This window comes from Suncus etruscus, chromosome 14, assembly GCF_024139225.1.
Source record: "Suncus etruscus isolate mSunEtr1 chromosome 14, mSunEtr1.pri.cur, whole genome shotgun sequence".
Classification (NCBI taxonomy): domain Eukaryota; kingdom Metazoa; phylum Chordata; class Mammalia; order Eulipotyphla; family Soricidae; genus Suncus; species Suncus etruscus.
Window position 1 is genome coordinate 63,766,105 of NC_064861.1, and position 15,034 is coordinate 63,781,138.

At 50.3% G+C, this 15,034-nt stretch overlaps 2 protein-coding genes across 3 annotated transcripts; one reads left to right on the forward strand and one right to left on the reverse strand.

Annotated features, from left to right (window-relative positions):
* Positions 1-1,198: 1,198 nt before the first annotated feature.
* On the reverse strand, positions 1,199-10,377 carry COG8 (component of oligomeric golgi complex 8). 2 transcript variants are annotated; one of them, XM_049786385.1, is made up of 7 exons: positions 9,982-10,377; positions 8,398-8,605; positions 6,076-6,903; positions 4,064-4,232; positions 3,067-3,260; position 2,106; positions 1,199-1,829 (listed from the first exon to the last, which is right to left on the reverse strand). In XM_049786385.1, the coding sequence occupies exons 1-7, from the start codon at positions 10,356-10,358 to the stop codon at positions 1,672-1,674; spliced, it is 1,935 nt and encodes a 644-aa protein (XP_049642342.1). In that variant the 5' UTR covers positions 10,359-10,377; the 3' UTR covers positions 1,199-1,671. The 2 variants fall into 2 exon arrangements, with proteins under 2 accessions (XP_049642342.1, XP_049642341.1); XM_049786384.1 differs by lacking the exons at positions 1,199-1,829; position 2,106 and having other exon boundaries at positions 2,962-3,260.
* Positions 10,378-10,613: 236 nt separating this feature from the next.
* NIP7 (nucleolar pre-rRNA processing protein NIP7) lies at positions 10,614-12,835 on the forward strand. Its single transcript, XM_049786466.1, has 5 exons — positions 10,614-10,703; positions 10,848-10,934; positions 11,029-11,167; positions 12,092-12,232; positions 12,431-12,835. Exons 1-5 carry the CDS (start codon positions 10,648-10,650, stop codon positions 12,548-12,550), a joined length of 543 nt encoding a protein of 180 aa, XP_049642423.1. The 5' UTR covers positions 10,614-10,647; the 3' UTR covers positions 12,551-12,835.
* Positions 12,836-15,034: the final 2,199 nt, after the last annotated feature.

Genomic DNA, 15,034 nt, shown 5'->3' on the forward strand with positions numbered 1-15,034 from the left:
TGCATAAAAGGTTCTCCAAGCCTGGGGTGACTCCTGAGGAGTAAGAGTAACTAGGAATAATCCCTGAGCTTAATTTAGTACAGCCCCGGTTCTCATTCTCTCTGTCCCCGAAAGAATCTCTGAGGGCCAGAGAGACGGTCAATGGGCTAAGCACACATAAAGCATTAAGAGGCCCAGGCTCCATCATCACCACATGGTCCTGTGAGCACCTCTGGGAGGAACCCTGCAAATGTCCATTCCACGGTGCAGCTTTAAGCACCACTGGATTAGAGAAGGTTTAGGAAAGTATGGCTTTCCTTGGTTCACTAATTTCTATTTGTTTCAGATTTGGTTCAAATTCAGCAGAGCTTGGGAGCTATTCCTCAGTGTTGCTCAGGCAACCTGGGTCAGGCCCTGATTGAACCAGGCCTCCTGCAGGCAAAGTGTGTGCTCCTTCAAAAACAGTAACAAAACAAACAAACCAGTTTCTTCACCTCTTTATAGAAATGACAGTGACCAAGAGATAAAACTCAAGGGCTGGAGCATATGCTTTGCAAGCAGGAGGCCCGGTTTGATCCCTGGCACCACATGCCAGGTACCAGGAATGTCCCCTGAGCTGGGTCCGTCCACTCCAATACTACTGAGTACTGAAGAGCAAGTTCTGACATTTAAACACCTTTTTATTTTGGGCTACATCCCTTGATGCTCAGTACTTGGAGTTGCTTCAGTGATCCTGCGGTACCAGGGATTGAATAGCGCTTTACCTTTACCCCTGCTCCCACAAAGCAGGCCTTCCAGCCCTTTGCACTCTTGCCTGGCCCCTCTGACTAAACCTGGTGAACATAGTACAATTTCCCCAAAATCAGAATGAAGGCCAGAAAGCACAGGTTCTTTCTGCTTTTGTCCTTATTGTGGCAGGAAGAAGCCTTAAACTCTTTAATTAACATTCTTTCCCTTAGCCAGTTCCAAAGAATGAGTCCAGTACCACTTTGTTTAAGATCTATCAGTAGAAAAATCTTGCCTATCTATAAAGATGGAAACCAAAAGGTGAAGACTAAACTATCTGCTCCTACTGAGATGTGGGCACTCACGACACTATTATTAAGGGCCAAAGAACTAGCACAATGGACTTTGTGTTTACTGGGTATGTAGGAGGCCCAAGTTTGTTCCGAAACACTACACTTCTGGGGATGCTAATAAGTATTTCCATGAGCTGAGGCCAATCTCCTGCACTTTAATTTTCATAGCATATTGATGTCTCAGGTCAAGAAGCTGTAGTAAGACACCCACAAGGCATTCATGAAGGTTAAAATTTGGTGAACATGGATGGGCACACAACCTGGGCCTGCACTGTTAAACAGTTTTCAGACACCCAGGGATTACTCTGTTAAATCTTGGCTTTGGGGAGATCTCAGAAAGTCCTGAAAGTGGTTGACTTGTCTCACTTTTACTCAACTGTCGGAAGTCTCTCTAGTGGAGTATTTTCTTCTCAAGTTTGAGGCAGTAATTTCTGCTAACAGTTCTTTCAGGGCAAACATTTAACATTTTCTTTCCAAAATATTTGTTTTGGCCTACTTTAGTTGTCCAGGGTTTTCTGCCAGGCAAGGCTCTGTTGATCCCAAGTAAGCCAGGCCCAACTCAAAGCCGAAGTGTCTGTTTCATAATCAGCACATCAGATGCTGCAGGGAAGGTTTAGTCATTTACTTCCATCCAGTGGACATTTGTGAACGTCTTGCTGTCCATTTTGTCAATGAAAAGACAGCCCTGCAAGTGGTCCATTTCGTGCTGCACAATGCGGGCCGCCCACCCACTGGCCTGCCACACCACCTGCTCTCCCTGAGGGTCCAGTCCTGCGAAAGAAGAGACACCTGGTGTAAGGACATGCTAGCATCATGCCCACCACCCCCATTCTCAAAAGAATCATGGGCCTTCACCCCAGCGTCCTGAAAGAGCTGCCTCAAAGCTCCAATCAGGTCCCTACTCAGAAACGAACAATCTTTCCTGGGTGCTTTTATCCCAACCCTCCGGCTCCTGAAAGGTTGATTTTGTTTCCTATCAACACAGTTCAACTTGGTAGACTAGGAAGTGGAGTACTAGGAAGTGGCATTCTCACGCTGGAGATCCACTCTCGACCTCTGGCTCGCACCCAGCACCAGCCTTGCCCAGGCACCCGGTGGCGCTTTCTTGCGGCTTAGTGGCTAACTTTCTTCCTGCAGAGCGGCCCTCGGCACCCGCCGCATCACACCTGATATCTGCACGGCCTGGAAGCGGGGCACACAGGCCAGAAAGCCGGCCACGCTCTCGCAGCCCTCCGGGAAAGTGACCAGGCGGCGGTCCAGCACCTTCAAGCTGGGGTTGATGAACACGCGCAGCGGGAAGGGCTCCATCTGGCGGGCGGCGCGCAGCGTCGGCGCGCAGGAGCTGCACAGAGCTTCCGGGAGCTCGACCGCCAGCACCTGGAGCGGCACCCCCAGCTGCGGCGCGCTCAGGCCCACGCAGCGCTGCCGCCGCATCACCCGCACCAGCCGCTGCACCAGCCGCTGCAGCTCGGGGCTCCCCAGCTGCGCCGCCTCCACCGGGGACGCCACGACCCGCAGCGTCGGGTCCCCGACCTGGCACACGTGCAGGTACGGAGGCTCCGGCGCGCCCCGCACCAAACGCCGCACGTAGCGCCAGTAGGAGCGGCGGCGCACCGGGCTCTCGAGGCCGCCCGGGGTGGGCGTGGAGCTGGAGGCCCGGCTCCAGGCGCCGCTGCCAGCCAGCCCCGTCCGCAGCGCCCGAAGCAGCAGCAGCCCCGCGCCCACAAGGCCCATGGCGCCTCCGCCTCGCGTTCCCATCCGCTCCGGGGCGGGGCGGGGCGGGGCGCGGGGCACGCCGGGAAGGGGGTGCGCGCGCAACAGCGCCACCGAACCGAACTTCTTTTTCCCTATTCGCGCGCTTCTTCCAGGCTCCAGTTCCAAGGCCCCGCCCCGCTTACCTCTCCCTGGCACGCAGCGCTCAAGCCGCTGCCTGCTGCGGTCCAGCGTCGGGCTCGTCGGCCAGCTTCCCCGCGGGCTCCTCCTGCCCGGCGTCCTCCGCTGGGGGGACGGGAGGCTCGGGCGGGAGGTCGGGCTCCATGGCCGGGGGAGGGACGGGGGTGGAGGGCCCGGCCAGCACCTCCTTCTCGTCCAGAACCGGGAGCGGCTCCCTCTTCGGCAGGATGGCGGCGAGAGGCTCCTGGAAGGTGCCGGGGTTCACGTGGCCCAGGTTGCCGTACTTGGACAGGTGGGCGGGCGGGATGCCTGGGCCGGGAGAGAGAAACGCTGAAAGGCGCCCCGTCTCGAGGCTGTTGGGCGCATTGGCAGAGCCGCCAGGACTCGGGGACAGGAGCTAGACTGTCAACCCCGGCTGGGAAGGGAATCCGTGAGATTGGAGAACCTCAGGAGGCACCCCCGTTCTCGGCCACAAAGCCACGGGAGTGGGGAGCAGCCAGAGTGCTGCGTGGCCACCAACCCACTCTGGGAGTGGGCTCCCCACTCCCCCACTTACAAAGTACCACCACCCCCAACACCACTCCCGCACACAAAGAGGGCACGTGAAGTAAAGGCAAACTGGGGAAAATTATTTTAAAACGCTTTCTCTGAGCGTTTTTAAAAGGAACCATACAGTATGTGGTTCTTTTGTAACCGGCCCTTCCAGTGACCCAGTTAGGCACATACCATCTGGTTACAGTTATAGAAAATGTCCAGAGAGGGCAAATCCCATTAGGAAAGGGTAATGACTATAAATGGGCAGAAAAAAATCCTTGTGGAATGAAAACATTCTCAAACAATGAATTTTATCAATGGGTGATGTATGTCAATTATACCAATAAAGTAGTTTTAAAAATCCATTATCCTGGGCCCGGAGAGATAGCACAGTGGCGTTTGCCTTGCAAGCAGCCGATCCAGGACCAAAGGTGGTTGGTTCGAATCCCGGTGTCCCATATGGTCCCCCGTGCCTGCCAGGAGCATTTCTGAGCAGACAGCCAGGAGTAACCCCTGAGCAACGCCGGGTGTGGCCCAAAAACAAAAACAAAAAAAAAATCCATTATCCTTGTTCTTACCTAATGCCTGTGCTATTTGCGCTGGTGGGAAAAGGACTTGAAGACAGCGATTTAAATAAGGAACGAGGTCTTCCAGGAAGGCAGTGCAGAACTGGACGAAGAGCTCTTGCTCCCTACTGCTAAAGGCAGCCTCTTCAGCACGGTGGAAAGCCAGAATGACTTTGGTTATCTGAGACAAGGGTGTCAGGCACAAGGTCAGTTGCTCACCATCAGCAATCCAAGAAGCTAGACAAACGTGCATTCTTCAAGCCTCATGAAGAAAGTTGACCCGTCTTTAAGGTACATGATATATTACCTTGTTTAAATGGTTCATCTCCACAATCTACCTTCACGGTCTATCACATCATTGATGTGTTCTAATGTAAAACGTTGCTTAGGTATAGTTTCTAGTTCTAGTGGGAAGGTATGAAATAGAGGACATGGTTTTTGACCCCACTGGAGATGTACTGAATCAAAGAAAATAAAATCACAAAACATTTCTACCACATAGATCCCTAAAGTTCCAAGGAAACAAGAGCCAACAGAAAACAGTAATTTGCAGGACCAGTAAGTGGCACAGCTTTGACTTGAACCCAGCCCAGCATCATGTCTCAACTGTCATTGTGTCACACAATTATGACCACTATATTGGGGGTCGGAGAGAGAGCGTAACAGCTAAGGTGTTTGCCTTGCACATGGCTGTCCAGTGCCAATCCCTGGCACCCCATATGGTTCCTTGAGCACCACCAGGAGTGATCCCTAAGTGCAGAGCCTGGAGTAACCCCTGAGCACTGCTGGGTGTGGACCTAAAACAACAGAGTCAGGCTGCTCTGTTGTCTGTCTATAGAACTCAGCTGTGCTGTGCCAGGATTCCTGGGTCACAGAAAATGGGAGAGGATAAATCTGTGTAATTTTAAGCTATTTGTAACAAGCAGTAGGTATTTGTTTTGCAACAGAAAGCTAATATGTTCCTGATTCATTACTATAGGTGGACCCCTTCATGGATTGTTTTAGGTTTCAAAGAGGACTAAGCAGAACTGGTCAACTTAAAAAGTTGAAAAGCCACACACTTTTTTGGCGGCGGGGGGAGGGGGCCTCACACCGGTGACATTCATGTTACTCCTGGCTATGCGCTCAGAAATCGCTCCTTGCTTTGGGGACCATATGGGATGCCAGGGGACTGAACTGTGGTCTGTCCTAGGCTAGTACCGGCAAGGCAGATGACGCCTTATCGCTTGTGCCACCACTCTGGCCCCAGAAAGCCACACTCTTTATGTTTTGGGGACCACACCTAGTGGTGCTTAGGGGTCCATGATGTGGTGCCAGAGATTAAAGCAAGGGAAGGCTGCATACAAAGTAAGTGTCTTCACCTCTGTACTATTTCCCCAGCTCTTTTATAAAACATTTGGGGGTAGGAGGAATTGGTTGAGGTCAGAGGATACTTCAGGTTTTATAACTCGAGTCACTCCTAGATGTTGCTTGGAACTGAGCCAGGGTTGGCCACATGCCAGGTAAATCCCTTAACCCCTGGTGTCATCATTTTTTTTTTTTTGGTTTTGGGTCACACCTGGCCACCTGGCCACGCTCAAAGGTCACTACTGGCTCTATGCTCAGAAATCACTCCTGGCAGGCTCAGGGGACCATATGGGATATCGGGATTTGAACCACCGACCTTCTGCATGCAAGACAAACACCTTACCTCCATGCTATCTCTCCGGCCCCTGGTCTATCTTTCTTTTTTGGGGGGGGGGGACCACACCGTTTGATCTCAGGGGTTACTCCTGGCTAAGTAGTCAGAAATTGCCCCTGGCTTGGGGGGACCATATGGGACACCGGGGGATCCAACCGCGGTCCTTTCTTGGCTAGCGCTTGCAAGGCAGACAACTTACCTCTAGTGCCACCTCGCCGGCCCCAGGTGGTGTCATCTTTCTAATGTCACATTCCACCTCTCCGAGACAGCAGGCACCCCATCAAAAGGCACACTTAATTACAAAACATTTGGCCCCAGGAGAAGGCCAAAAGCATGTACTTACCTTAGCAAGGGCATCCTCTAAGGCCCTTGTCACATCCTGTGCCAGGGCCACAGGGCAGCAGAGGCGCAGGTCATTGAAGGCGACCAGAATGTTGTTGAGGAAGCATGCAAGGGGTGGGAAGTCTAAAAGAACCATTGGTGGCTGCAGAGTTCCTGGCTGTGTGACTGGCACAGCTGTGGGTAGGTTAGAGCTGCCTAGGATTGCTGGAGCGGAGATGAGGGTATAGGAGATCATTTCTTCCTGAAACTTCTCCACGGCTTCCTGAACTGCTTTCTGGAAAGTGCTGATGGCCACCCGCTGGAAAATAGGAACCAACTGGCCACGGAAATCAACCCCAACACGGCTGAAGGACAGCCCAAAGTACATGCACTGGCCCAGCAGAGAGTCGAGGCGGCCACTTATCCCCTGGTTCAAGTCAGACTCGAGCATCTGCAGGAACTGGGAAACTTTCTGCAGCACCCAGCCGTGGAAAATGGCGCTCTCGTTCACGGTGTGCTCACCTGTGGCTGGGCGCAGCAACGGGTCCTCGTCTGAGAAGATGGCCCGGTACTGGGTGATGATATCAAACAGATGGACGCGGCAAGCCTCGATGGTTTTGGTGATGTGGAAATAGGGATCATCATTGGGGATGGCGGTCAAGATAGAACGGAGCCAAGCATCTCGGGCCTGAAGAAACTTGACTCTCAGCTCAGCCTCTGTGAAGACATCCATGCACCTCAGGAAGCCAATGACACGGAGGCAGGCAGGGAGCTGAATGTTGGTCCTCAGCTGCTGGATTAGCTGGCTCAGCATCAGTTGCATGGACTGGCGCACTTCAGTCACGATACCCTGACAGTAAAGGAGGTGAGTCATGACAGAGCAGGAAAACAGTTCCTAAACCCCTTCCACGCACCCAGAAGACTGCAGGCCCACATCCTCAGGGAATCTTTTTTTTTTTTTTTTTGGGGGGGGGGTGTTTCACATCCAGTGGCGCTCAGGGCTTACTCGTGGGGAACTATATGGGATGCTGGGGATTTAAACCAGGTCAGCTGTGTGCAGGCCATTGCCCTACCTGCTTTTCTATCAATCCCCATACTTCTAGCAGGGTCATCTGCAGCTGAAGCACAGATATAACAGCAAATATCTTGGTAACTTGCTTCAAAGATCAAAATCCTCAGTGACTTCCTATTTGTAACTAAATAAAGTTCAAATTCAAAATAGCCTCTACAGTTCTGGTTCTCCTGCCTTATCTGCTATGCAGTGCTGTCCCTGGTTCATTCATTACAGAGATATTGGCTGTCTCTGTAAATATTGGTTTTGAGTCATACCCAACTGTACTGAGAGCTCACTCCTAGTGGGCTCTGGGACCATATGGATGCAGGGATAGAACCTGAGTCTGATATGTGCAAGGCAAGCACATTGCCTTATATGCTACACTTCTCTCTCTGTAATTCTTTTTGGGCCACAACCGGCGGTGCTCAGGGGTTCTTCCTGGCTCTATGCGCAGTTGCTCCTGGCTTGGGGGTTCCATATGGGACGCCGGGGGATCGAACCGTGGTCACGATCTTTCCTTGGCTAGCGCTTACAAGGCAGACACCTTACCTCACCGACTCCACTAATGCGATATTTTATTGTGAATATTCGGTAAGCGAAATCCCTTATGTGGCCCTGCCTCACCCCGACTTTGCCTCCTGTGGCCCCCAGGTAAATTGAGTTTGAGACCCCTGCCCTATGGGATGCTGAAGCTATAACCTGGGTCTACTATATGCAAGGCAAATGCCCTACCGCTGTGCTTTCACTCCGGCCCCAGCTTTTCCAATTTCTACCTAATGAAATCTATCTTGCGTTTCCTATCTCATTCTCTGTTCTACTGAGGTGTTTACCATTATCTGAAAGGATTATGTTATTAATTCATTTTTTGCCAACTGCTGGCTTACATTCATGACAGCCAGGGCTTGTCTGCCTGTAACCACATTAGTGCCTCACACAAAAAATGCTTATCAGGCCCGGAGAGATAGTACAGCGGCGTTTGCCTTGCAAACAGCCGATCCAGGACCAAAGGTGGTTGGTTCAAATCCCGGTGTCCCATATGGTCCCCCGTGCCTGCCAGGAGCTATTTCTGAGCAGACAGCCAGGAGTAACCCCTGAGCACTGCCGGGTGTGACCCAAAAACCAAAAAAAAAAAAAAAAAATGCTTATCAGTCACATGAATGTTTTAAGCTTTCTTGTCTTGCAGAAACTTATGTGAGACATACAAAAAGTTTCCCTAAGGTTTCTACCTAAGTGGTCAGTGGTAACCACACTAACTATGAGAACTCAGTTCTCTCTGGGCAAGTTGACTACCTGGATGACAGGGATGGAAGAGTATTTCCTTTCCAGTCGGTGTACATAGGCTGCAAGCTCCAGGGCCTCTTCGAAATAACTGTTGCGGACACAGGTATCCATGAGCTGAGGAATCTCCAGGATCTCGAGGATCTCCATGTGTCGGTTCAACGTCAGGGTGTTCATCCGTCGGTTGGAGCTGATTATCTCAGCCTCCCTTACAAAATTCCTAGTAAAGGAGAATGATGTTACCTTACTGCACAGTACCATTCCAGTCTTACAGTTCCCAAGCACTTACCAAGAAGTAGGCTAAGCGACCTCTGATTAATAATCCTCACTCTACATCTATGAGGTATGTACTGTTACTCTTTAGGAAACTAATCCCAGAGGTTCAGCAACTTGTCGAGACAGCATAAATACAAGATAGAAATGAACCCTGATCGGTCACTTTAACTGTGGCAAAATACCGTGGCTCTCTGAATGTTTTGTTGGTGAAATAGGATCCACCACATAATGTTGCAAGGATTAAATGGCAGAATAATTGAAAAGCACTTAACAGTTAGACAGAGCAAATGATTCTTTAATATTACCCATATTTTCATACTAATGCAAATTAGCCTAGAAATTATACTACCCCATAAATTCCCTTTGCCTTAGTTTTCCCCTACCAGTCTCCATTTCTTCTTCACATTTGAAGAAACCTAGATATGAAGTCATCTATTCTGGGACGTGGAAAGGTGAAAAAAAAACTTAAGAGAATTTAACTTTCATTGGTGAAGGTAGGACTAGAATGAGGGAGTTTTTGCTATAATTGCTGCAGCTTCCATGAGTTTCCTTTTAAGTTTCCTATCAGTGAATGAAAGGTTCAGCTGGAATAGGTAGGTGAGCTGTGATCTGAACAGTTTCTATCGTGTGCATCATTACATGAATATACCTGGCACGTGAAGCTAGCAATGGGAGGTTGAATATGTAGGATCTGATATGTGCTTTGTATATATATTTTTTATTTAATGCTCACAATCGAAAATTTTTGACTTTTTGGTTTACAACCGGAGTTGCTCAGGGGTTACTCCTGGGTCTATAGTCTAGGATAACAACTCCAGGCGGTGTTCGAGGCCCAGATGGGAAGCCGGATATAGAATCTGGGTGGGCTGCATGCAAGGCACCCAAAAAGCTTTTCTTTTTTTTTTTTTCCTTTTTTTACCACATAGCCACTCCCAGTTCAAAACTTGGGGTTGTTAACCAGTGGTGCTGGGGGACCATATAGTTCTGGGGTGTGGTCATCAGATTTTGCAAGGCTTTTTGGTCCAGTCCCCGGAGTCACCCCCCTGGTCCTCACAACATTCTTAATGCGGAACGTGCCGCCGGGTTGCAATTCTTAAGACGATCTATGCCAGCCCTGACACCTCCACGGGCTTCAAGTTCCTCACCCAGCCAATGGGACTAGCAGCAGAATTAATGAATAGAATTAATAGAGCGCTCGGTGGCGGGGCTTGGCTCAAGCGAAGGGCTATGGAAAGTAAGATCTAGCGATTGTCATCACCGCCAAGGGCCGACTGCTCAGTGACGACCCAAAAGCCCCTTCAAGCGCCCGGCCTGCCGCACCTGCAGCTCTGCTGGAAGCTGGGCAAGCGATCGAGCAAGTGGCCGAGCGACGCCTCCACGTCGCCGAAGAGGCGGTGGATGCGCTCAGTGCACTCGGCGCCGCGGATGAAGGTCTTGTAGTTGGCGAAGGCCAAGTCGCGCGTCTGCTGCAGCAGCTGCGCGCGCTCCTCCGCCAGGCGCTCCGGCTCGCGTCGCAGGCGCTCCAGTCCCGAGCCACTCAGCTCCCGGAGGTAACGGCCCACATCGGGCCGCTCCCGCCACTGGGCCTCGGGAAAACGGTCCCGGAACAGCGACGCCAGGAGCCCTTCATCTTCCACCTCCCCGAGAGCCGTAGCCGAAGTCGACGCAGACAGCTGGGGAGCCTCCGCAGCCGCCATCTTTCCGCCACAGCGGCACTGGTCCACCTGACCCCGGAAGTGTTTGGGATGGGAATGACTTCCGGTTTTCTTCCCTCCGACCCCAGCTCGGGGCGGGAGAGAGGCGAGAACCGGAAGTGGCTAGAGAGGCCGGCACTGGCGTCTCCCCCGACCTCATCTCTGGGAAGGAGGCAAGAACCGGAAGTGGCTAGAGAGGCCGGCTCTGCGTTGCCGGGGAAACGGCAGGCGGCTGACTTCCGCTTCCGGGCGGCGAGGCACGAGGATCCGGGGTGCTCAGCTAGCGGGAAAAATGCGGCCCTTAACTGAAGAGGAGACTCGGGTGATGTTTGAGAAAGTCGCCAAGTAGTAAGTCTGGAGCGCGCCTGGGGACCGAGGCATGGTGAGGGCAATGCAGGCAGGCGGGCGGGCGAGGAAGGAAGGGCGGGAGCGCGGGGTCTGCTCGAGGCCGTGGAGGACGCGAGCCCCAGGCCTGCTTTTTTTTGTACGCAGCATCGGGGAGAACCTGCAGCTGCTGGTCGACAGGCCCGACGGCACCTACTGCTTCAGGCTGCACAACGACCGCGTGTACTACGTGAGGTGAGGCTGGAGGCTTGAGGGCGGCTTCTGCCGGCGTCCTGGGGGCCCAACTCAGCTTCCCGCACCTGCTTCTTCCTTCCACACCCCCTTGCAGCGAGAAGATCCTCAAGTTGGCCGCCAATATCTCGGGGGACAAACTGGTGTCGCTGGGAACCTGCTTCGGGAAGTTCACGAAGACCCGCAAGTTCCGGCTGCACGTCACCGCGCTGGATTACCTCGCACCCTATGCCAAGGTAAGCGTGGGTTATGGGGATGGCCGGGTACAGGCCCTTCTTGCATCTGGGTCTGCCAGGGGTCAAGGAGCCAGCGGGCCCAGGCCAGAGTGGGAGCGTAGCCTCGTGGTTGGTAATGATGGGCAGAAATCGGTCCTGCCCTGGAATTGTGCAATTCTCGCCTTAGCGTTAGGATGGTGGAGAGAATCGCTTGGTAGGGAATCAGAGCACTAGTACAGATGGGAAGGAGCTTGCCCTGCACGCTGCTGACCCAAGTTCCATTCCCCAGCATCTAAAATGGTCCCCAGAGCACCGCCTAAGTGTAGGGCCTGATGATCCACTTTCCCCACCAAAAAAAATAAAGAGAATCTCTTGACAGCAGGCGAAATAGATAGTCCAGCTTATTATAAGCAGGTCATTTGTTTTCACGGATGCCCTTGGTTTGGTCCCTGGCACTGCCAGGGTCCCACGGGCAAAGCCAAGAGTGACCCCTGAGCATTAACAGATGTGGTCCAAAAACTCCTTAAAAAGACAAGAATCTCCTGGCAGTTCTGTTGAGAGCTGAGCAGTTTGATAGCAATAGGTCTCTTTCTTTCTTGTTCCTTAAGGTCAATATATATATATATTTTTTTTGTTGTTTGTTTGTTTGTTTTTGGGCCACACCCTGCATTGCTCAGGGGTTACTCCTGGCTGTCTGCTCAGAAATAGCTCCTGGCAGGCACGGGGGACCATATGGGACACCGGGATTCGAACCAACCACCTTTGGTCCTGAATCGGCTGCTTGCAAGGCAAACGCCACCGCTGTGCTATCTCTCCGGGCCCAAGGTCAATATCTTAAAAGAATTACCAGTCCTGTAGTTAGCTTCTAACTGTTGGAGGGTTATAACTGATGAAAAGTTTTTTCTCTTGGTTTCCCGTGTTGGGTTTGTTTTTATTTTCCTACAGTATAAAGTGTGGATCAAGCCTGGAGCGGAGCAGTCTTTCTTGTATGGGAACCATGTGCTGAAGTCTGGTTTGGGACGAATCACAGAAAATACTTCTCAGTATCAGGGAGTGGTGGTGTATTCCATGGCTGACATCCCTTTGGTGAGTACAAATGGTAGCTATTATTAAAAAGTAGCAATTCTGTTTGAATCTCTTATTGAAGAAGAGTTGTTTTCAGTTTGGACTCAGCATCTTTTGAATTTCTCAAGGATAGAGCTTTGGTTCTTTGTGCATTCCAGCCCTCAGTGCCTGCATATTGAATGCTTTGAATGAATCTGTGTTTCTTCTTTTGAATCCTAGGGTTTTGGGGTGGCAGCAAAGTCTACACAAGACTGCAGAAAAGTAGACCCCATGGCGATTGTGGTATTTCATCAAGCAGACATTGGGGAATATGTGCGGCATGAAGAGACTTTGACTTAAAATGAAAACACCGTAAGGACTTGTGACTGTGTGGAGGGGCCTAGTTTGTTTCCAGTGTCTATAGGTTCTGCCATCTTGTTGAATTTGACACTGTGACCTCTTCAGGGACTTCTTTGCTTAATATTCTTTATATTACAGGTGAAGGCGTACTGTATTGTTATTATTCAGAAAAGGCTTAAAAACAGGGTTTCAGATTATTGTGTTTGTGACTAAATAGAATACTGTGTCCATGTTTGAATCATGCTTGTTCAAAGTTGGGAGGAGAACAAGAATAATGTATTGTTATCTGTGATAACATTAGTTTTTTTAACTTATAAAAAAAGCAACGGATTTTATTCTTTATGATTATTATAGAACAGAGATATCACAATGTCTGAATACTAAGCCATATTCAGGGTTTTACAAAATGAAATTTGGCTAACAAGAGCAAATTATTCTGCTGGTTTTTGTGAATAGGAGATATGTTTGGTAAGGAAAAAACTTACATTCATATTCTTTTTTTTTTTTTTTTGTGGTTTTTGGGTCACACCCGGCAGTGCTCAGGGGTTATTTCTGGTTCCAGGCTCAGAAATTGCTCCTGGCAGGCACAGGGGACCATGTGGGAAGCCGGGATTCGAACCGATGACCTCCTGCATGAAAGGCAAACGCCTTACCTCCATGCTATCTCTCCGGCCCCACATTCATATTCTTGTTCTGACCCACTACTTCTGTGGCCCTTGATGAGTCATTAAGTTTTTGTTGTTGTTGTTGTTTTGTTTTGTTTTTGGACCACACACTTGGCGTCGCCCAGGCGTTACTCCTAGTTCTCTGCTCAGAAATAGCTCCTGGCAGTCACGGGGGACCATATGGGATGCCGGGATTCAAACCACCATTGGTCCCAGGTCTGTTGTTTGCAAAGCAAACATCCTACCGCTGTGCTATCTCTCTGGCCCCAAAGAGAGTATTTTTTTTCTTTTTTTCTCTGTTTAGGGATCACACCGGGCAGCGCTCAGGGGTTCCTCCTGGTTCTGAACTCAGAAGTCGCTCCTGGCAGGCTCGGGGGACCATATGGAACCATGGTTTGTCTTGGGTCAGCTGCATGTAAGGCAGACGCCTTACCCCTTAATCCAGGGGTCTCAAACTCAATTTACCTGGGGGCCGCAGGAGGCAAAGTCGGGGTGAGGCAAAGCTGCATAAGGGATTTCACACAAAAAAAAGTCCTCAAACGTCATTATTAACAGTTTTAATTATTTCTTCTGAACATGAATCGAACATTGAGTGAAGATCATGAACAGTTCTTCTGGACATGGCATCTTTTGCCTATTCCTTGCTGCCAGAGTCTTGATAGAGCTTCTTCTCATAAATCTGAACCACATTTGGCTTTAGAGAGGAAGCAGTTGAGACCCTCAGTATGGCTTGAAGATGATCATCATTAAGTCTAAACCTGTACTTTGACTTATTGAAGTTCAATGTGGAGAATAACTTTTCACACAAATATGTGCTCCCAAAAAGGCACACTTGAACATTCGGGAAAGCTCAGGGAAGCTGGGGGGGCAGTTCTCTCAAAAGTTGCCCATGCATGTCTGCTTTTCCACTAATTTCCCTGAACTTGGCTTTGAGATCAGAGTTGCATTGCAGGCCAATGAGCTCCATTTGAAGCACAGGAGGGGCATCTTGCACATCAAAGGAAAAGGGGTCCACAAAAATTTGGAAAGTGGCTCTGTGCCTTTTTTTTTTTTTTTTTTTTGGTTTTTGGGCCACACCTGGCGGTGCTCAGGGGTTACTCCTGGCTGTCTGCTCAGAAATAGCTTCTGGCAGGCACGGGGGACCATATGGGACACCGGGATTCAAACCAACCACCTTTGGTCTTGGATTGGCTGCTTGCAAGGCAAACGCCTCTGTGCTATGTCTCCGGGCCTGGCTCTGTGCTTTTTGAAGTCTGCAAATCTGTGATCAAATTCCTTCTCTAGCTTAAAAATAGCATCAACATATTTCTCACCACTGAATGGTATGCCTGCATCCACAAGTTCCTTGCATGCTGGGATTTCCATACACAAAGTTTGTGGAGAATGCTCTCACATTGTCATAGGCATCACTGATCAGCCCTGGGCCTTGTATGTTCTTGTTTAGTACATTCAGCTTATGTGTGATGTCAACAAGAAAAGCTAAGTCCATGAGCCATTTGTGATCACTCAACTCAGAAACAGCATTCCCATCCTTTTCCATGAAGGCTTTCACTTCTTCTCTCAACTCAAAATATCTTTTCAGCACATTTCCCCTGCTGAGCCAACGTACCTCAGTGAAATAGAGCACATCTCCATATTCTGACTCCATTTCTTCTAAAAAAGCACGGAACCTTCTGTGCTTTAAACCCCTGGATCTGATTTGGTTGATGCATTTCACAACAACAGACATCACATTGTCACACGGCAGGGATTTACTGTAAAGGGCCTGCTGATGGATAATGCAGTGAAGAGCAATGGCCTTCTCTATACCCTCCTCTTC